The sequence below is a fragment of the Protopterus annectens genome, chromosome 17.part0 (assembly GCF_019279795.1).
Source record: "Protopterus annectens isolate FY-2018-M chromosome 17.part0, PAN1.0, whole genome shotgun sequence".
In the NCBI taxonomy this organism is placed as follows: domain Eukaryota; kingdom Metazoa; phylum Chordata; order Ceratodontiformes; family Protopteridae; genus Protopterus; species Protopterus annectens.
This window is the reverse complement of record NC_056751.1, coordinates 538,140,341-538,164,232: the sequence shown is the minus strand read 5'-3', so window position 1 is coordinate 538,164,232 and position 23,892 is coordinate 538,140,341. Positions and strand designations below refer to the sequence as shown.

Sequence of the window (23,892 nt, the reverse complement as noted above, 5' to 3'; positions counted from 1 at the left end):
ATTTTATCAACCCATTCTTGGGGGAACATGTGGCCAAAATCAGAGGTAGGCCAATGTTCACAATGAAACACAGGTGGCTCATACAAAGGCTTTTATTACTACCTACACCCTTGTTTTTATGGGTATTCGTGAAGTATTAAGGAGGAATTGGCATGTTTTTGAGTGTTTTGAAGGGATTTCAGACTTCTTGGGGAAAGAACCTAAGATGGTATACAGAAAAGGGAAATCATTTAAGAACCTATCTGAGACTGAGGCTGGTTTTAATACTGGAATAGGTCTCAGAAGGAGAGGCATGGCAAAGTGTGGTGCTTGTCCCTAGTGTCTTGATGTAGGAAGGTGATTCCATTGTGATTAACAGTCATATTGTGAAATCCTATGTTTATTGCAATTGTAACACCAGTGGAATTGTATACATAGCCAAGTGTAAAAATTGTCCCAGTTTTTATGTGGGAAAAACTCAGAGATGGTTTAGTGACAGGGTGTATGAACATACATTGGATATAAGGAATCTTAAAAAGACCAATGCCCTGGCTAATCATGTGAGTCATTTTTTAGACTATGAGTTTTGTTCTTTGGTAGTGAGCTTGTTATACAGAACCCAAGGGGTGGGCCTTGGAAAGATATTTTAGAGTTCAAGGAATTGCTTTGGCAAATTAAATTGCAAGCATACACCCCCCCCCCATGGATTAAATGAAAGCTGTTCCATTAGCCGTGTTTTAAGGTTACAGTCCTAGACAGTATAAGGACCATTAATACATTGTATAGGTGTGTTTATTTTATTTTTATTTTTAAGTTGTTTTTGTAAACAACTTTTATTGTATTTGTATCTACATCTGTTTTCAAAAAAATTAAAAAAATAGGGCAGGATGTTTCTTTAAATGTTCTTAGTAGATATGTCAGGTGGTGTGTGATTAGTGCTATTTAAATGTTTTGATTGATGGGATTAACAGATTCTGAAGAAGTCTTTTTGATACAAGCTGACGAAAGCCCTTAATCTGTAAAATAAAGGATTATTTATCGGTTCCTGGCTTGTGGTGTTCTTCTGTTCATATATTTTTATCTGTTTCTAGCTTTTTAGTTTATAGGTTCATAGGTTGATACTAGGCTATCTGCCCTAGGGCATTTACAAGCCTAGCCAGTGTGTGTTTGGCATTCGCCACCCTTTTTAGATTAGTTGACTGTGCCTCTGTATAGTAGGTCACAGAAGATAGCCCATTTAAGGTTAGTTTACCGTGCCTCTGTCTAGCAGTGACACAGAAGAGATCCCCGTGGTAAATTTACGATCTCCCATCCAAACGTCAAGATTCTTCTTGAAGAGGGTCATTGAGGGGCTCTGTCTAACATGGATTGGGATTTTGTTCCAGAGTGAGGGGAGCCTCTGGGATATGAGTCTGTCCCTCCAGCATGTTCTATTTATTTCTGTGATGAGGTTTAAGTCACTGGAGCATGTAGCTCTGATGGATTTGGATTTCTTGAGGTGGAGCATGTCCATTAATTCTGGGTTGGACATGGCTTTATACGTCAGGCACAGATCGCCTCTGAGTAGGCGGTAAGCAACTGAGTAGAGCTGGAGTTTCTTTAGCCTAACTGCGTAGGGCATCTGAGTCCCTTGATCCTCTTGGTGAGGTACTTTTGGGGTCTTTCTAGCTGTAGCAGGTGTCAGGTAAGGTACATCCCAAATGGGGCATTGTATTCAATTATGGGCCTGATGAGTAGAGGGGCACAATGACCTCTCTTGATCTAGATGTGAACCCCTTCGTGATAAGGTGGGCTATATAGAATGTCTTTCTAACCACTTTGGCAATGTGACTGTCAAAGGAGAGATTGCAATCTACTTGGGTCCCCAAATCCCTAATTACGTCTTCCGTACTTAATGGATTACCACCTATGTGGTAATTTGTGGGCACTTTGTTTTTCCCAAAGGGGATGACTATGCACTTTTTGGCATTTAGCTTTGGGCCATGGCTCTGGCACCAGTTATCCATCTCTGTGAGACCTTTTTGGAGGATGCTTGTGTCAGCCGGCGAGTCGATTATGGCCCCCAGTTTGCAGTCATCTGCAAACTTTGTCAGGCATATTCCTTCTGTGTTAGCCTGTACCTCAGAGAAATATATATATCGAACAAGAGAGGTCCCAGGACTGAGCCTTGTGGGATGCCACTTGTAACTGGTTTAGAGTCTGACATGGCACCTGCAATTCTGACCATGTGGGTTCTGTCCCTAAGCCAGTTTGCAGCCCATCTTGTGACATAGGGGTTGATATTTAAGCTGGTGAGCTTATTTATGATGCCCAAGTGGGGTATTGTGTCGAAGGCTTTTGCAAGGTCAAGGTAGGCTGTGTGGACTACCTTCCCTTCGTCTATGGCCTTGGTGACAGTTTCAAAGAAATCGACCAGGTTTGAGGCAAGATCTGCCCTTAACAAAGCCGAATTGGGTAGGATCCAGTGTTTGGAGGTTCCCAATGTCTTTGTTTATGAGTTCCATGTTGATACGCTCCATAGCTTTGCAGACCAGGCTAGTTAGATAGTTTCCGGGGTCCGTTGTGGCACCACCTTTATGGAATGGGACCACTGTTGTTGTACGCCTTTCTTTGGGTACATATCTTGTTGTAAGGCTGAGACTGAACAGTGATTTTAAGTGAGGGTTCAGTTCTTCTTGGAGCTCAAGTAAAACGCAGCCCAGGACACCATCCGGTCCCATTGATGCTGTGTTTTTTGCTTTGGAGAGGGCGGCTCTCACCTGTGCATCTGTGATGTTGGGGAGGCTACACTCTGTTGGGATAGTCATTTTCTCATTTGGGGGGGAGGGGAGGAGAAGTTTGCACTGATCCTGTCTGCCAGGATGTTGGCAATGTCTGTGGGTTCAGTGTATTTTTTGTCATTTTGCACTAACTCAGAGCATATCTGGGAGTTTCCACCCAGGTTTCTGACATAATTAAAGAAGGCCTTGTGATTATCTTTAGCGTCTTGTGCAATTTTTCTTTCAAAGCTAGCCTTAGATGATTTTATGAGGATTGTAGTTTCTTGCTAGTACTGATCAGAGTTGCCTTTCCTTTCAGGGATTTTGCTCTATCATGTAGCAGATTCCTCCTCCTGTTGTACAGCTTATTTATGGCTGGGGTCCACCAGACAGGTCTCCTGCCTTTGGAGGAGTGTGTCTTGGTTTTATTTGGGATAGCATGATCCATGCATTCCTGTAGGTATCCATAGAATGCGTTTGTAAAGGATTCTGCAGTTTGGGCCGTATTTTCCACTGGCCCTGGGGCTTTGAAGGATTCCACCTCGGTTTTGAGAAGTGGGAAGTTTGCTTTTGAGAAGTTTTTGACTGTGGTTTCCTTTGTTGGGGGTGGGGACAGGGTATGGATGCCCACAGTGATTAATTTATGGTCAGATCTTACCAATGAGGGGTATTCCTCTGGTATGGAACATAGAGTCCCCATGTTGGTGATGATCAGGTCCAATATGTTTTACACTCTTGTGGGAGTGGTGACCAGTTGTTCCATAGCATTTGAGTTTATAAATTCTAGGAACATTGGGCTAGGGTGTTGGGGTTGTAAGATTTGGTCTCAGTTTACACTATGGTGTTAAGGAGGGGGGGTCTTGTTTAAAGGAATGAGTTTATTGCTTTCATTGCTCTTAACAAATCCACCCTCTGTAACCACTCCTTTGCTCCAAATAACGTGATTATATATAAATAATGAATGTCTTTATACTTTTCATTATAGTCAACTAGGATCACTTGTTTGTGTGTTTCAATAAAGGATATTTCATTTTTTAACTCAGCTGTGGACTACCTACTATTTTATTATTTTGTAGTATGTATTTTAAAGATCGATTTTTATTAGTGAAATGGTGCATAACATATTTAAAGGAGTGAACTGAACTTCATACCCTCCACACTGCAACGTTTCTGCTTGGTTTGTTTTGACAATAAATCCCTTACACATACTCAAGGTAGTTATGGAGTTTCTCTTTGAATCAGGCAGTCAGTCTTCCATTGTTCAATGCTAACCCTTGAAACCACTGAGAAAGGATTCCTCATGCTGTTAACATACAGAGATAGCTCACATACTATCTTGACAGAACCAAGTCCTTTAGAAAAGCCTGTCAGCTATTTAATTTTTATATTGAGACTTAAAAGGACAACCTGTGACAACCAGACTTTTTCCTGTTGGCTGTCCTTGGATTTTGCCTTTTGCCTTTTGTTGTATCAACCATGATAATCCATTTCCAGGCATTGCTAAGGCTCACTTTGCATGTAGATTATTTGGTGGCATATCAGAAATGGGTGGACTCTAGAAATTTCTGGAAATTATTATATGATCTTCTGTATATACCTCTACAAGGAATTGCTTACTGGAATTTTTGCTTATGTCCAAGACTGGGATTACAAGGACCATTCTCCAGGAGATCCTGAATACATATATCCCAGTTTGAATAAGCTTTGGTATTCTACCATAGACTACTGCAGCAGTGGGAATGATGAACTTAGTTCAGTTTAAGTTCTATTTACTCACAACAGTAGATGTTTGAATTTCTCCCTGATGCAGTAGCCATATCCACCCACCACTTTATTGGATGTTCAGGATGAATATGCTACCTCTTTTCTAGTAGACAAGAAAGTCCTGATTATTCTACTCTGACTGCTAATCTTCCATCTTCAGGGCTGGCCAATCAGCTGTAAAACTGGATCAAAGAGAAGAATCCAGAGCTTTTATAAGCTGCCCTGTTGCTCCCTCTTGGACAATACACAACCCATAGGTTAATGCAGCAATTAAACATCTACTGCTATGAGTAAGTAGATCTTACATAATTGTACTTTTCTCAGGGTGAAACTTTGTGGAGAGGAATTTCCACTGTGGTTTTTGCAGTATAGAATGCATCTATGAAAGAATGCAAGTTATTAGTCAGGGTGTACAGCGACTAGTTCCAACGAAGTTGTTGCCAGTGAATATATAGGCAGACATAGTTTCCAGTTTGTGAGTTATTGCATTCATGTTTATAACACAGACCATTTGGCTTAATAATGGGACCTCATTTACCAAGGACAATTCCTCTAACTCTCTCAGTTATCTACTGCCCTGCATGTGGCATGGTGAGTAGGGGGTTAGATATGTCTTTCGGATTCATGCTTGATGTGATTTACATTCCTAGCCATGTGGCCAGCTCTGATAAGCAGGTCTGCAGAGCCAGAACACACTGCAGGAACTTTCTGTTTTGCATTTCAGTATAGTGTGAAGGTTTTCCTAAAAGAGTGTATGGACTTTGAGATTTCAGTGGAATGTCTACCAAACTGCTTGGTTACTTCATTTTGTGAATCATTGTCAAGTCCATAGATCCTGATGAGAAGGTAAGTTACTCAAATAAAGTCATCATTCAGAAATGGAACTTAACCCCACTCAAATTTAACAAATCAGAAATTATTTTATCTACTGTCTTGAGCCAACAAATGTAAAATAAATATAACCTCAAACATTAAATATGAAACTATTATCTTAAACCACAGTATGGAGTGGCCAGAATCCCTAATCTTCAGTTTATTCAGTTTTATACAACTCATTCAAGCACCAACTAGAATCAACAAACCCTCCTAAAAAAGAAAGCACACTAGACTGGGTATTAATATCAGACACAAACAAAATACTGCACTCCGGCACATTACCTGAGTCTTTTGATAATCATTACCATAGATTTATAATCTGGTATCACACTGCAGTCCAGTCAAATTTAACCAACCTTCATTCTCACAACTGGTCATCCCTAAAATATACCCTACTAGTTGATAAAGTAAATTTCTTCAACTCCTCTTCCAGAAATATGTTAAAGTTCTTAACTGTGTAACTATCTTCCACGAATATACAAATAATTGCACTAGTAAATTTGCACTATATACATGCATATTTTGAGTATAATGTCGTAAAGTGAAACTGTATTGTACTAGCTTGTATACCATGTATGCTGTAATAAGCTGCTATTATTTAATAGCTATTTAATATTTCACACAGTGAATTTGTTAAGCAGAGCTTCCTGTAATTCTTAACATCAAAACCTCTCACTTTGCTGCAGGTAAAATGAGGTTCCCTATTGCTGTAGTTGCTGCATGTTAGATCAGGATTTTTCATTGTACAGTAGTTATAAGACATCAGACGTGCTAAAGAATAAAATTGGCTAGGAAATGGTGTTTCATTTATGCATGCATTTTAGAAAAGCAGAAACAAAGAATATTCAACTGAATGTTAACCTTACTGAAATAACAGTTTCTCACGGGAAGATTACAGACAGTTCTTATGTTCCTTTCTCAAGGGAAAGATAAAACCTTACAAAATGTTCTTTGCACATACAAGACAAAAGCCTGAGACAAAGGATAGAAAAAGTAAATAATTTACTGGACTGAAGCAATATAATAGGTTGTGTTCAGGATAGCAGTTCAGTTAGTAAGTGCATTTGACCTGTTACTTCAGAGAAGATGTCAAGCACTCAAGCCTGAGTACAGGAAACAGGTCATCTAGAGACTATGTCAATTTATGTTGTTCAGGACAATCAGAATATGATGTGCAGCAACTTGAATTGTTTATCAGTACTGTTAATAAAGACAGTATCCGGATATTAAATGAACTACAGTGTAATTTTTAAACATGCACAAGACTTGGTCCATAAGGGAGAGAGTGACATCTATTCAGCACAAGCTTGGGTAATTAAGAATTTTGTTTCTCAGTCTCATTGTATACAGTGTTTCCAGCTAATTACGGTACAGCATTATCAAATCTTATATTGCAGTTGCTTAGTCTTTTAATTGAGCACTATTCTTTGAGACTTAAGCATACCCAACCTGCCTGTCAACAGTTGCTTCTTAGATCTTGTAATTTTATATTTATTCCCTAATTAATGCTTATAAACGTTGTTGTTTTTTTTTTTTGCCTTCATTCTTTCCCATCACCAATGCCTTCTGCAGTGAATCCTGTCTTTCCATTATATGTAGCCAAAGTATTTTAGTTTTCCTAATACATCTTCTAGTGAACAATCTGAGTTTATTTCCTTAAGTTTTGACTTGATTTTCTTGTAGTCCATGGAGTTCTCGGTTTTTCTCAGCCGTATGTTATTGCTGGGAAAAAACATTGCTATGACTATATGTACCTATGTTGACAACGTTGATGTATTTGCTGTTCATTATATTATAAAAATTTGCCATAGCTTTCACCCCAGAAGCAAGCATCATATAATTTCATGAGTACAGTCACTATCTGCTTTATTCATTTAGCCCAGAAAATAAAATCTGTCACTGCTTCAACTTTTCCCCAATTATGGACAGTCCAACATAAAACCTTTCCAGAGTAAATTTCACAGGTATCTAACCTTAAACAGGATTACTCTTGTTCTAAGAAATGATAGTTACTACTGCCCCACCCCCAACCCCAACATTAATAGGGACTTGACTTCCTGAACTGCTTGTACTAAGACTTTTCCTGTTTGGATAACCATCTTATATCTTCCAGTCTTCTCATTTCTGTATACTGCACCTTTTCTACACTTTAATCCTTTTCACTCCATGTCTAGCCCCCTCCATCCTGCCAATATCCACAGATGTTCAACATTTCATCACTGCTGCATCTTCCATATGTGTAAACTGCTGTGGGGCTCAAGGAAAGCTGCATAAAAGCAGTGCTTAGGTCACCAAAAGCTTCCAAACCTTCTTGCTTCAAAAACGGAGGTTATAGCCCTGAAAACAGATATATGCCAGGATATATATATATATATATATATATATATATATATATATATATATATATATGGGTCCCCTTCAGAATATCGCAGGTTTAAATCTTCGAATTTCATATGGACGAGACCAAGTTTCAAAACTTCGAACGTTCTAAATGGAGATCTCCATACAACTCAGAAAGGGAAAGTTTCCCTTTCCTCGCTATAGTGCAATCTCAGAGTTGGTATATTTAAATATCAGGGGGTGTGGGGGTGCAGAGGGGCTTGTCCCTCTACAAAAACATTGTTGTGTTTTTTGTATTTATTTCTGAATTTCGAAGTTTTGAAACTTCAATCATATGGTCTCGACCATATGAAATTCAAAGTTTTAAACTTTCAATATTCTGAAGTGAATCTATATATATATATATATATATATATATATATATATATATATATATATATATTTACTAAAATATATATTCAACCACACACTGGTGGTATATCAAAATCAGAAAAAAGGGGAAATGGAGGCTAAACTGCAAAATGTGTTTTATTAGAACATCTACTGATCTGATGTTGACTTATTTGTCTGACTCAATGAATGGGTTGTCGAATCTGACAGGATTTGACCTAGGTGCTTTTTTTCCAGCTTTTGGATCTGGGGCTCAAGCTCCCGCCATACCCATAATGCCATTCTGTTCCCTGTAATATCTAAGATCTTATTTATTGCGTGAAGAGACCAGATTTGATCAGTGAGGGCTGAGCACTCACTGACAGCTAGGCTGCTAGTTTTTCAAATGTCTTGTTCTTTTTTATCAGAATTTAAGTTTAAGGAGTCAGTGCGGTGTTTCTCAGGGGTTGTTTCTTCTTCTACTTGTTCTTGACTAAATCTTTCTTTCATGGAAGGTTTTTTTTTCATCTTACCCCTACCCTACATATAAAAAAGACGAAAAACATTACATTTTTAGCCTTTACATTGTATTTTCATTATTTGTACTACTGCTTTAGTGCAGGTTGTTCTTATAACATCTTTAGGACTTTGTCCTAGTTTTAGTGTGTGTGTGTGTGTGTGTGTGTGAGGAAACTTATTTTTAGAGATTTGTTTTTTGCTTCATCATGTCTGACATAGCTTCTGGATTCATAAAATGCAATGTATGTGCGCACAATATTCCCTCACAAGACCTGAATGGATTATGCATTTTACTGCTTGGGGCTGACCATCTCAATGTTTAGTGTGAGTCATGTGCCTCATTTGGGACAAGAGCTTTAGTGGACCACAGAACTAAGTTAGTTTTTATGGTGCTTCTCCCTACCCAAATGGGAGAACTGACTCCTCTTGCTTCAACTGCAGCTTCTCCTTCCTCCAAGAAATTAGACAAACCCAAGAGCTCAAAAGACAAGAAGTGAGAAGGAGATAGAAAAGACTAAGGAGAAAGTGAAAGAGAAGGGGAAAGATAAGCAAACGCACAAACTCAGGACTCTGCATCTGACTCTCCAGTTGGCACCAGCACCCAAGAATCCCAAAATAGTGGATCCAACACCATGTCAGGAACAATAACAATGAATCCAAGCTCTTTCTCCTTCTTGCTGCTTCTCCCCAGAGCCAGTGAGCCCTAGACTCCAAGACATCGATCTTCAAATCCAGTTTCAGTATAGACTTCCCTCAGGACATTTTAGTCGATCTTTCTTCAAACTCATATTCAGATGGGTGTCCTTCCAGGTCTTTCCCAGTCTGTTTCCCCTTTGGTTTCTCCCTCCCTAGTCTTACCCTTAGTCCAGGTTTCTACTGTGCTGAATGCCTCCCAAGAGAAAATTTTGTTGTAGCTGAGGGCAACTTCCACTTTGACTCTGGCTACTTCTCTTACCCAGCTCAGTTGGATCATGAAGGGTGTCAGATTTGATGGGTCATGGCCTAGGTTCAGCAGTTGAGTTTGAAGCTGAGGTTTTCAGACTCATCTCTTCTTGTTGCCTCGGCCTTAGAAGGTTCAGCTCCAGTGCCAGCTTCAAAGCTAAATACAGTCAAAGTAGGATATATTCCTTCCCTAGGATCTTGGGTCCTGGGAGAACATTTTTGGTTTTGATTTTGACTTCGACATTTGAAGGGTCCACTCCAGATCTAGAGAAGAGATTCCACACACTTGCTCACCTCTGTGACAACTCCCTCTTGATTCTGCTGTTTCATCCAAACATCCTATACATCAGGAACAGCCAACCTCATTTAGCCTCTAGGATCCTTGCATGTCAAGTCCCCCATTTGGATTTTGAGACTCCCTTGGAGCACCCCCCAAGGAAAGTTACAGAAAATGAACATGAAAGACGAGGCATATTACTTCCTCCCAGGAGTTGCTCACACAAGATACTGACTTTGAGGAAGGGGAGGGGTCCCCTAGGTCTTCCCTAGAAGACATATTTTTCTGAGAGATCCTGGAACTGATGAAGAATGGGGAGGGGGGCTGGGCATCCAAAGCCCCATCCAAGAGGAGTCAGCATTCCTTGAGGCTTTAGAGGCTGGCTTATCTACTTCCTGGGTGGTCTCACCACTGACAAGCTCATAGACTGATGGTCTCTACACATATTTATGCATCACGTATTCTCACAAACCTAAAAAATCAGACCTAGCAAAGTTAGACACCTGCTATAATAATATTGCTAAGTTTGCAACAGACTGCAACTATAGAGCTCACCACTGCTTCACACTCAGAGAATTTAACTGGCTAGAACTACCTCATCTCTTAACTTATAGCCAACTTACTATGGCTCATACACTACTAAACCAGCCTGAGAAAACCCCTGCCCTGCAAAACCTTCTACGTCCTTACATTAGTAAATGGACTTTATGCTCAAATAATAAATCTTTACTAGATATAACCAAAGCCAACAACTCTGCAGGAGATTCCCTTTATTCAACATGCATAGCTAAAGTCTGGAACTCTTTGCCTGCAAATATAAGGTTAACTATAAACTCCTTTCATTTTAAAAAATACTCAAATCCCACTTATTGAACACAAAGATGTGCTCATGCACAAGCCCTGAATAGATTTTACTGTTTGTTCTCACTATCCCTTGCTATATCGTCCCCATCTTATTTCTGTCTATATTCATGTCTTCATAGCACCTCCACATACATATCCTACTAATACCCCCAATTACTCACCAGCTGTTTTTGGTAGGAAATCATATACTTAATGCTATCTCTTGGAACAAAATGGGTACATGTGTATGATTTGAATGTAAAAAGATACATTACCCTCTTAACTACTGATTCGTATATAAACATTGTGTGAATATATGTAAAATTAAATACTGTGAAACACTCTCTATGTATTTTCTCTGTATCTTTGTATAACTCTCTGCTGTAACACTCTGTATGTATGTAATATTCTGTGTGTATGCACAACTCTCTGTTGTAAATGTGAAGCTTTTCCTCCCTGGGCTTCCACTGAAAAAGGACCACTGTACAGTCAGACTTTCCTGGTAAACAGATGTAAAATAAGATAAAATAAATAAAATAAAAATACCATGGGCTTAGAAGGAGCTCGACATGGCAGAGTTGATTCCTAGGAAACTGGATAAGATAGTCCTCTCTCCCTGGAGCAGGTCACATTTGAGCAAGGATTCCCACTTGATGCTGTGATAGTAGTGATGGCAGGGTCAAATAAGGAACTTTCCAAAGAGAGCATCTCTGTCCATCCCTCTAACAGGGAGTCCAGGAAGTTGGATATGTTTGGAATGCAGGCATATGTTTCACCGTTTGCACTACATGTGCTGAACTACTTAACACACATGACTTGTCTTCAGGATTTAACTAAAGATGTTTCCAAATTCATCATGAGTAATTTGCCTGCAGACATTAAAAAATGGTTGAATCCCAGCTGTTTATCCTACAATCTGTTTATCATGTCCATGTGGCTACTTTCCCATGCAGCAGACGGCACTGCGAGAGCAGCAGGCACTGTCATTGCTATTTGTTAGCACTCCTCGATGCATACCTGTGACTTTGCAGAAAGTTTTAAGGCATTCTTCATCAACACTCCCTTTGATAGGTCCACTCTTTTCGACCCCAAAGTTTAAAAAGACATTCACCAAAAGCAGGCAAGAGGGTAAGACACTATCTGCCATAGGGATATGGTTTTCCACCCCATCTGCTAAGAACTTTTTCCTTGAACCAGAAGGGTAGAAAGAAGCCTTGGTTTCATTTTGCCCATGACACCTCTGGTTATAGAGCTCCATGAGGCAGTGGGGGGGGATTCAATGGATGTCCCCTTGGGGCCAGAGATGGTCCACTAAATCAGGGGTTTTGTGGTCCTTTCATGGACAAACTCTCCCAGCACTCCTGAGCTATTGCCTGACTGCCAGACTTTGTTGGAGATGGTGGGACTCATATCTCTGCATCCCTATGCCTGGGTAGCCATTACTCAGGATTCTTGAGTGCAGAAGATAATCACGAGATGATATTATTTCCTTTGTGGTTCCTCCAGCCAACAAAAAGAAATGCCCTGTGTTCCACCCAGTCAGAGGGATATAGCAGCAGGAGGGGAAACTTAGCTGCTTGAAAAGAGAGTTTTCCGGGATGACTAAATGTGCTCAATAGACTTTCATGATGCTTACTACCATGTAAAGATAGTGAAGGAATCCAGAAGCTTTTTTCAGTTTCATCGGGGAGGCAGTTACTTTCAGTTCAGACCACTAACCTTTGGCCTCACCACAACTCCTAGGATGTTCACCAAATGCATGTGCAAGCTTACCTTAGACTGTACAGGTTCCTGGTGTTCCAATGTCTGGATGACTGGCTCCTTACTGCTCTCACCAGAGATCAGCTGATTCAGTACAGGGACATCTTGCACCAGTTCATTCAACACTTAGGAATCACTAAAACCTTGACCGAAAGCCATCTAACTCTGTCTCAGGCAATAGAAATTATAAGGTGTCACCTGGACACTACATCTCAGACGAACTTCCACATGCTTGCTTCACACAATCCCTCAGCAAGACTAATTCTTCATCTTTTAGGGTCACTGGCTGTGTCAGTTACTCTGGTCCCACAAGCAAGGTATTATATGAGAGTACTATAGTGGACCCTCTCATTCCGTGCTTAGTATTACATCAGTCTGTCTCCTTTCTAGTACACTTCATGATAGTATGCAGGCATCACATTCTGCAGTGGTTGATCTCACCTTTTGTCTCCTGGATTCAACAGTTCTCCTATACACGCCTGCTAGCCACTTTGACTATGGACTTCCCATCTGGGGTGGGGGGGGCATTACAAAGTGAGGACTGTCCAATGCACATAGTCCAAAAGAGACCAACCTTCACATCAATGTTTTGGGATGAAACTGGTTCTCCTAGTATTGCAGGCATTTCAAGACTTTCTTCCCGAAGGTGTGATTTCCATCCAGATGGACAACATGGCAGTAGTCTAATACATCAACAAATGGGAGGACCCCATTCATACCCATTATGCAGAGAAGCCATGAATGTGTGGCAATGGGCAATGTCTTTACAATGCCTTCTGTTGACAGCGCACATTCTAGGAAATTCCAGTGCTTTAATGGACAGACTGAACTCATGGTCCCTCAAGCAGTGGCATTAATGATTTTCATTCTCTGTGGCCAGCTGTGCTGCAACCTTTTTGCTTCCCACCTGAACACTAAGTGCAGTAGATACTTGGCCCTTATTACCTGACCAGAATTAGTCACTGACGGATACTTTAGTACACAGTTGTCCTCTGGGTTTTATGTTTGCCTTTACATCTTTTCCCCTTATACCAAGTTTCTACAGGAAACCATCAGGTGCAAGGTAGCAGTATTGTTCATTGCCCCCTTCTGGTCTCAGCAGGTTTGGTTCCCCTACCTTTGGCCTCATTTGAAATATCCTCTGTGGGTGCTGGATTCTCTTCCATACTTCTCTCTCATGTACCTGTCAGACTTACTGAGACCGGAAAGTCCTAAAGTTAACCACATGGTTCCTCCAATTCCAATGATGGCCAAATATGCCAAGCTGTGCTTTCCTGTTACTGCCATTTTGCTGTCATCCCAGAAACCTAACATGAGGAAGGTTTGCAGACGTAAGAGTTCAGTTTGTAGCCATACCCAGTTTTCATATTGGGGAAAATCACAACTCTATTGCATCCTTGAGGTTGTCTAAGGCATTGTTAAAGGGAACCTTTCTACTTAGAACCTCTATCAAAGATCCCATTCTTCTTTTGGGATATTGCAGTAATGCTTCAAGCTTTGACCAAACCCTCTTTTAAACCAGATGCATCTGCAGATTTGAAGTTTTTGTCTTGGGAAAACTATTTTTCTGCATCTGCAGATTTGAAGTTTTTGTCTTGAAAACTATTTTTCTCATAGCTATCACCTGTCAGAAGAATGTTGGAAATACAAGCCTTGTCTTGCAAACCTCATTACTTGATCTTTAACAAGGACATGTGTCTCTTTGAACTAACCATAATTTTCCTCTCTAAAATGGCATCAGAGACCTTTTTGAATTAATTTGCCATTTATTTACAATATATCTTGCCCTTGATGAATGTTCACCATCAGGCTAAGGAATCCAGGAAAACAGATCAGCTTTTTATTTCCCTGTCAAAGGTTAAATTAGGCAAGGTGTTTCTAAAATTACTTGGTTGAGATAGCTGTCCGATTGCATTGCCTTTGCTGTAAAAAAAGAAGATTCCATATGAACCCAAGGCTCATTCAGCCAGAGCAGTGGCAACCTCCACTGCCTTCTTTGCCAGAGTACCCATATATGAGATTTGTGCTGCAGCTACTTGGTTTACAGTTCATACCTTTGTATCTCACTATAAGCTGGATGTGCAGTCAAGATTACATGCATCTTTCAACACCATCATCCTTTGTAATATATATTTCCTTGAGATCACCCCAGAGTTCTTAGTAGCTGGGGAACCTGTCACATTCATTGATTCAGATGGATAAGACAACATTGGATATGAAAGTTATGTATTTACCACAATGCTAAATCCATGTTAAATGTTAGTAGTAAAATAGTTAGTAGGTATGAGCTGGAGAAAGTACAGTTGTGTACATAAGCTTACCATAAATAAACGTTATGTACTTACTGTAACATTAGATCCTAGTCTTTATCTGTCCAGTTCAACCTTCAACACTCCATCCTCCTTTGCCAAAATTGTCACATTTGGCTCCCAGCTGACTGGAGTGTTCAGGCCTTGCCATATCTTCAGCCTTTGAGCTGATCTTCTCCATTATCACTATTAGCAGGATATCATTGCATTCCTGGGCATATATTATGGTATAGACAATGTACTGGAGCAAACTCAATCTGAGGTATTAAAGGGAGCAGAAGGCCATTATGGTTAAGGGAGGACCCTGAGCCCCAGGGCCAAAAGCTAGAAAAAAAGGAGCTGAATTCAGATCCAGCTGAATTCAACAACCGATTCATTGAGCTGAACAAATAAAGACAGTAAGGATCTAGAGTTATGGTAAGTACATAACTTTTGATTATGTTAAGCTTACTTACCCAACCACAGTTTCTCTAGCTCATACCTACTAACTATTTTAGCTACTTTTACATTTACATTTACTTAAGCTACTTTGCTTCTTGATTTTTCACCCTGTTCTGATCCATCCTTTCCTAGTACTATTCTTAATACACCATTCCACTGATTGCTTGTTCCACCTGTTCCTCCATTGTATGCCCTCAGCTCAACAATTGCCCTATATTTTTTTCTCATTGTGTTTACTCGTATCATTAAAGTTCTAATTCAGCTTACTGCATGCTATATGTCTACTTAGAATATGTTTGCCCAAAGTCATAAAGTATTGTCAACATTTTTCTTTTTTTTTTTTTGTTAGCTTCCTGCAGCTGACTGTCAATTGCCACCAGCTCCTCTGTTTGTTCACTGGGATTACCCTAGCCTCCCCAGGCTCAACCCAACCCACAGTCTGGGGCTAATAAGGAGAATAGGGATTCAGGTGCAGTGTCATACAGATGCCAGGGAATGTTTTTCAGATATGTCCTAGCCCACCCCCATGGCAGCCATGCAAGTTCAGCCATGGCTAACTCACTTCTGAATATGTACAATCTCTCAACTAAGTAGTGTACCACTTGTAATACTGCACTTACTGGGCTCTTCTTGTTGTAGTTACATCAAGCTGGGCAAATTGGCATCAGCTGCCCACTCCCATCGTCCCCCACACAGTTCTTCCAGCTCAATCGCTGCAAGTCAAACACAGGTTATCTGGGATGCTCTAGGGGCTTTATCCTTCTGTGCTATGGGGCAGGGTATATACCAACTTTTGATCATATGTACATTTTTCACTATTGTAAAATTGTTTATTTTTTGAAACATATGTATGTAGGTATGAATGTGTTTGCACGATTAGATCATTATTAACTTTCTCAAATATATGTATGCTTGTATTAATTTTTTGCATAGCATTTTTCCTAAGCTGCCTCTGAAAGGGTCCTTCATTCCGATTAGACTATTCCAGTCAGCAAACAGATAGACAGACAGAAATAAATAAATAAGTAAATAGGTAGGTAACAATAAATATACAGAAAATATACAGAAAAACAAACAAATAAACAATGTGTAAATAATTGACAGGGCTAGATTTTTCTAATCCCACCACTGCATTTCAACAGTAATTCAATTTATTTATTTATTTTTTTAGGTCTGCATTCCCATGTGAGATATCCCCCCCCTTATCCTTAGAGCAGTCTTTATCTGTGCAGGATCGACCTCTAGTAGTTCAATGAATATACATGTCTCATTTTGTCTTGAGTGGGATCTGATAGAGTATGTCTTTTCCTTTGACATTAATCTAAGACTGGCGTCTCCCTTTGCCATTAACTCATAATGGAGTAGATGTCATAAAGCTGAAAAGTGCAATTTCCTTTATAGAATATCCCTGACTGTGTGTAGTGGCTTCATTGTGGCAGAACAGTTTAGGGTATGTCTTCCTACATGTACATGGACTGTTTTTGGGTAGCCTGTCCGGCCAAAGAAGCTAATGTATAGCAGGTTCAAGCATTGCATCTATCTCTGTCTTCAAAAAAGGCAACAGATATCCATATCTTAACACTGTACACTAAGCAGTCCTACTGACTTTCTATGTCCTTCACCAGTCCTGGCTCAAGTAGTCTGTTTGGATCATCTTTGTGTGCCTTGAGCTAGCATACATACTCACCATCCTTTAGCTCTAAAATGAAATTAACTACATAGTATGTGTACTTCAAGGATTCTTCATATGCCTGCACATCTTTCCCATGTGTGTAGATATTTTATAAATATTGTGCCGTAAATATACTCAAATATTTTTTAACAGTTCAGATTTAAACCTCAGAAACCTTTTCACTTTCTCTACATGCTTCTTAACTCATAGTTAGAGGGTTTCTTTTGGAAAGGTCTTATAGAATTCTAAGCTTTTCAATACTATCTGTTGTAATTGTTCTGTAGATAGAAATTAGCAAAGGTAATGGAAAGCTCTTTCAAATGCCAAAAAATAAAATGAATTGTGCCACTTTTAAAGAGTTCTGAAGATAAGACTAATAATCTGAAGAGCCTGGCAAGTGCTTTAATTTTAATGCTGAAGGATCTGTATTAAAACCATCCTTATGACACTTTCAGTGGCAGGAGCCCTATCTAGTATCAAACATTTGCAAAAAAGGCGCATCAACACTTTTATCTCTTCTGCTTTATTTCAGTCAGTGAACTGTTTTCCACTCATTTTTCTTACCTTCACTGTCTAATAACTGTATGAGATGTTTCCCAGAATGCAGTCTGTTGAGCAGCACACCTCCATGTACTCCATGTGAAGTATTCCTCGCTGTCCTTGAATACCAATAGCTTCCCATCTTACTGCCAACTATAAGCTATATAAAAATCTTCATAATGTCAGTTTTTGGACACAAGGCCTCCTAATTATCATACAAGCACATTCTCTAAAGTTATGTATAGAAGTACAGTGTGGGATTTTACTAGGATACTATCACTTATAACATATTCGCACTGCATGTCAGCACAGTGGTATAGTACACAGTGGTATAGTAATTAGCAATGTATAGTCTTCCTCTGACCACATGGATTTTTACTGGGTGCTCTGATGTCCACCCACATCATAAGGGTATCACAAAAAGTGAGACAGTGATCCCCTTAATGAGCTTATAGGCATTTATTTTGCATAAGTGAATGCGTGCATTCTTCAATGAACTGGTATACTGTCCAGGAGCAGTTTTCTGTCTTCTGCTGATTGAGTCCTGGGATAGGCTATGACTCTGCGGTGCTGAATTAGATAGCAAGTTTATCAGAGAATGAATAAATGAATGAATAAAAAGAATCCATTGAGTAATTAATGTTTGCATTCTGGTGCCACTTAATAGCATAAACTGTTTAGAGAATACCTTTTACCTTTTAGGAACATCACACCAGCTAGCGAGTCATATAATTATGCTTCCTAAGCAGTATAAGGTGAGACTAGTGGGTGAATAAATTGCACTCTAATTAGAAACAAGGAGTAGCTTGAAGAATGAAGTGATCTGCTTTAAATGAGCAGACTGCACTTCTTCTTCTTCTTTTGGCTTTTCCCGGTTAGGGGTCGCCACAGCGGATCATCTCTCTGCTCATGATTGGCAGTGGAGATTTACAGTGTCGAGTTGCCAGCCCGACGCCCAACCTTCCGCAGAAGGCACACACACGCACACACTCACACCTAGGGCCAATTTAGAGTGTCTAATCCACCTACTGCATGTCTTTGGGATGTGGGTGGAAACCGGAGCACCCGGAGGAAACCCACGTGACCACAAGGAGGACATGCAGACTCCGCACAGAAGGCACCCTAGCCGAGAATCAAATCAGAGAACCTCTTGCAGGGAGGCGGCAACGCTAACTGCTGCACCACCGTGGCCGCCCAAATGAGCAGACTGCACAGTATCTGTTTTACATCAAAGTGATGCACTAAATCCTAAACATAGCACAGCAGGTACCAGACTTGCTCCATTTAATGTGCCTTCTATTGTCATTCAAGTCATAGACTCATTTAACTTTCTTATATGTTGTATTATGTAAAGGCTGTTTTATAGTTACAGAAAAATGATTATTTATTTTTTTTTACAGAAAGCACATTACAAGATTGGCTACAATGGCTACGTAATTTCTCCTCCAACTGCTATGAAGAACATTGTAATTTTGAACAATAGGATTAATGTGATTGCAGAAATTACAACCGATATTGTTAAAATAAAGATTATTTGGAATAAACTAAATATTATCATCCTGATCTCCAGAACCCATGCAGGTTCAGAGGTAAATATGTTCTTTCATAATGTTTCATCGAATAATTTAATTGCCTTCTAACTTGCAGTCCAGTCAGGTAACATATGTTGTTGCAAGTTATTTTGTATAGCATATCAACATCATTTGGTTCCCAATGTTTACAAAAGTGAATTTTAAGCATTCAAGAATCAGTAAATAGTATTGGGGGGGGTTGCACCATTAGGACTAAGCCAAGAAACTCATCTCGGCTTCTGAGACTTTTATTTATAAATTTATATTTTTTCTATATTAAAGACTGCATTAACTGGATGGTGGGCTAGCCATGGGACCCTTCTCAGTTAAAATCTAGGCATACGAACACCAAAAGTTACAAAGAGCTACAAAGTAATTTCATCCTATATTGTACTCAGCAAATATGTTTTTACTGAAATGCATTCAAAATCTGTGAATTAGAAAGCAAGTACACTGAGCAGAACCCCAGACATACTAATGTGGGAAATATGCTTTAGTTAAGTGGATGTTGAAAGGTGTATCAGAATCTTTGCATTGTAGAACACATGCATTTTTATATTAGTAACAATGTTGTACAGAATAGTATTTGAAAATAAAGTTACAGTATCTGACAATAATTTCTGCGATTACAAAGCAAAACAGTCTGCAGATATAGCTTTAAAAACAGACAGTTACATTATTTAAGACAGATTTGCATGGCTGCATATGACATTTTGAGGATTTGTTCACAGTGGTTGAGTGCCCTTGGCCTTTATGTTTAATTCATACGGTAACTAGGTATTTATGTAGTTTCTCCTGAGCTTTTCACAGTTAGTGATATATCTGAGTTCAAAGGTTCCACTTTGCAGGGATAATTTTTGAATAGCTTTTTTCCTCGTATGGTGTTACCAAAGAGTGGATGCCATCCTGCTGTCATAAGGAATATGCAGTGTATTTGATCTCAAGTTACCTCTTGAAGTTGGGGCATAAACTAAGATTTAGTATTTTAAATGTGTGAGAGAGGATAGTAGGAGGGTGAAGTGTGTTATAAGTAACCGTTTATTTTTCTGGAGGGATGTATAGTGTAGTTCAAAATCAGGTGAGGTGATCTGAGAGAGTAATAAACCTGCTATGGCACTGTATGCCATTTCAAATCTGTTTGTATTACAGATGAGTAAAGTGAGATGACGGATAGGGTATATTCACTTCTAGGGACAAGGATATTTTTTTGCCATGGCACTGCTGGCATCAGCGGTGAGATGGTTAGTGACAGAATAAGAGGCTTTAAACTGTGCACTAACTTTAGCTGTACAAATGTCTTGTGTTTTTTTGAAAGATAGTGTTGGTCAAGTATGAGGTTGAGATTCTTGTATTCTACTAAATGGGTTCATCGTTCATGGTTTTTATTTGTAGAGATTCTTTGCTGAGGGCCAAAGAACACTGCAATACTATTGGAGACACTTGGGGTGAATCATCCTTTCCTTTACTTCATAATACTAAGCAGAGTGGATATGTTTTGCTTCATTAAAACTGTACGTAACGAGACCCTTGAAGAATGGGAAACCAAATGTATTAGAACATCTTTGCGAATCATGATGTTAGTTTGACTATTATGTTTTTTATAATGAAAAATGTCAGTGACTGAGTTGAAAGAAAACAGTTTGATATCTCGTTAACAAAGCTGGATGCAATGTTTTCTAGAGAAACTAGCTGCAACTACTGCGTGGTACTCATAAAATAATAAGATGTTATCAAAACAGCTTATAAAAGTTGGCAGTGTGTGTAGGGATTATTTATAAGTAAGCAGTAACATGCTAGTTCATGCTGTGAATAGGTGTTATTGCACACACAGACTTGTTATGCGCAAACAAAACATGCTTTTATGTGTGGTAGCATCTCTTTATTGCACAGCCCAGCATGTAGTGGTGCACATATGAAAGGGCACATTTTTGCTCTGCAGTCCGTTCTTGGAGAATGTTTTATGGGATCTATATTATATAGTCGAAGTTTCAAAACTTCAAACTTCACATGAGCGAACTCGTATGAGCAAAGTCCGAAACATTGACTACATAATAAAAAAAAGAAAAAAAAAAACTTACCTTACCTCTCTGAGCCGGGGGGCAAGCCCCCCTGCACCCCACAAACCACCCCTACTTAAATATACCAACTCCGAGAACGCACTTCAGTGCAGAAAGGGAAAATTTCCCATTCTGCTTGGGAAAAGCCGTTGACTTTCACCTTCGACCTTTCCAACGTTCGATCATATGATGTCGACCATCTATGATTCGAACATCTGAACAGTCACTCATCTAATATAGACCCTTTTTATGTAACATGGGACTTATCATACTGCTGTCTGGTATCTGTTGTAGACGATTCAGGCTCTGATTCAGGTTCTTGTCTCCTGTAACCAAGTTATAGGGTCAAGCCTGATCAAGTTAATTGACTAACTTGCCCTCCCTCCTAACTAGGGCATGTACCTCTTAGCTTCTTAGTGCAAAAAATCTGGACAAAGTCTGAAATGTCATACAAGGGCCCAAAAATGGGGATAGATTTAAAATATTGCTGTTTTTAAAAGAAAGTTGCTAGAATAACAGGATTTGTGTTAGCATGCATTTTCTGAAGGATGTGAAATCTGAAACTCATCTATGCATCATTATTTAGTGATTTCAGTCCTCCATGATTTGCCAGAAATCTATAAATTTTATGAGAAACAGACCAAAACTGTGAGGTTTATTCAGGACAGTTGAGAGGTATATTGAAACACACACACATACACAGTCACACACACACACACACACACACACACACACACACACACACACACACACACACACACACCTACCTTCTCTCTACTCTCACATAGCAACACACACTCTTTTACATAGCAACAAATTGCTAGTTTAAATTTCACACACACCTGCTCTCTCACAGCTACACAAACACACACACTGTCATATGAACAAAAGAGCTAGTTTAAAACACGCGCACGTGTGTGCACTCACACTTACTCTGTCTCTCTCTCTCTCTGAGTGGAATGGCTAGTTTAAATTCTGCAAGCGAGTGTGGAATGTGAGCAGAATTTTTATTTTGTTTTTAAATTCTTAATTATTGTAGCCTTCTGGCCAGAGTAGCCCCACCCCCAGCCATGGGGGCCTAGTAACTGCCTAAGTTGCATAGTGCTGGATCCGTTTCTGCCTCATATAGATCTGTTTGCTTCTTTTCAAAATAGTTGGAAAAATTCTGTTCAAGACATCCTTGCAGCCATTTTTAGAGGACAGACTCATTAATATTCCCTTGGATGTGGATATTTCTTTATGCATTTCTACTGTTCATGCTGATGCTCAGGATACTTCTGAAGATTTAGAAAGAATTACAAAGATCATTGTGTTAATCCCCATTTGGACCAGGCAAAGTTGGTTCTCCCTTTTAATAGAATTGGACAAGGTCAGTTACCTCAAGTTTCCTCAAACACTGGATCTGCTCACACAGTGTCATGGGTAACTGGTGCTCCCTATCTTAGAGCAATTGCAACAGACAGCCAGGATTATTCTATTGTGATACCTTTCAAGGACCTATTCCATGAGAATGTGCATCAGGTATTGAAGGAGGCAAGAAAACCTGCAACTAGAAAATCTTATGTTTACAAGTGGAAAAGTATTTCTAGGTGGTCAGATGAGGGAATTCTGAAAAGCTCTGGAAAGCTGCCCAGTGTGTGTTTTGGCAGCCAGAGAACCCATATAGCACTGAGGTAGTGCCAGATGTGAACATCTACTGTTACAGATATTTAGAACTTACATTACTGTACTTTTCTCTGTCTCTCCAAGTGGTTATTCCCATGCCATTACTTTTTGTTATATTCACCACAATAAGACAATTCCAAGCAGAGTTGCGGCTCAATCTTTCAGGACCTTGGCTTCATTTGTGGCTTTTTGGTAAGAGTCAGATTCCCGAAGTATTCTAGAAGTAGCAGTTTGGATGTCTGTACATACCTTTACAAAGCTGTACTCTAGGTCAAGGGCAGACTTTGCTAGGACTATTCTCCAGGGGTTTCTGGACCCTCATCCTTCCTGTTCCCAGTCAGTGTATGCTATATTAGTCTACCCATATAGCTAAGGTTACTGCAGTAATGTTCAAATAATGTTCAAATGATGAACATAATACAGTTTGCAAGCAAATGTAACATAGCAGTAGGTGTTCTAATGAACAGTGCTGCAGTAACTTCCTAGCACTGACCTCCTTCAGGGCTCTAACCTCCCTCTGTCAGTTGGTGTGAAAGCACTGAAGGACTTAGTGCCCACACCACTCTTCTTACTCAGCTGTGTTCAAGGCGCTGATTAATGGTTTTGGTACATGGAAGGTGCCCTTAAGCTTTGGGAGCGGGCCATCTGTTATATCTTTATCAGAGTATAACTCATATAGCTAAGGCTACTGCTAGAGTGATCATTAAACATCTGCTGTTATGGTAAATTTACATATGCAGCTGTGTATCTCTCCATTGCTATGACTGAAATGGATAAATTAGTGAAAGAAGTTAAAAGGGAGAGAAAAGAATAGGCTGTTGAAGGGATAACCTAGAGTAAAGCACCAAGCCTGGATGGGCTCACTGCACAATTATGTAAAGAATTTAAACAGGAATTAGCATTCCCATTATTAAAATAATGTCAAGAGAGGGGAAGAAGGGATCCTTTCCAGGAGATAGCCTTGCAGCCAAGGTTTTAATGTTCCCAAAGTCAAACAGATTCAAACAAGTATTTACAAGACCAGTATCACTGTTTCAGTTAAAACATATGCAAAAATCCTAGCAAATAGAATAATAATTTTTTTTACTGCAAATAGTATCTCAACAGCAGCAGGTCCAAGGACTTGTCAAATATAGGGCAAGGGGGGCAAACCTGGTAAGGGTGTGGTTGAAAGTGAAGAAGTCTGTTCCCTAAGAAATCTTAAAACT

General features: G+C 39.5%; 1 protein-coding gene across 1 annotated transcript in view; it reads left to right on the top strand.

Annotated features, from left to right (window-relative positions):
• Nucleotides 1-23,892, top strand: part of LOC122791453 (mucin-6-like) — a 1,454,314-nt gene that overhangs the window by 1,257,034 nt on the left and 173,388 nt on the right. Inside the window, exon 23 of the mRNA XM_044059198.1 lies at nt 18,792-18,980. Coding sequence (XP_043915133.1) covers nt 18,792-18,980 — 189 coding nt within the window. The remainder of the gene's footprint in view (nt 1-18,791; nt 18,981-23,892) is intronic.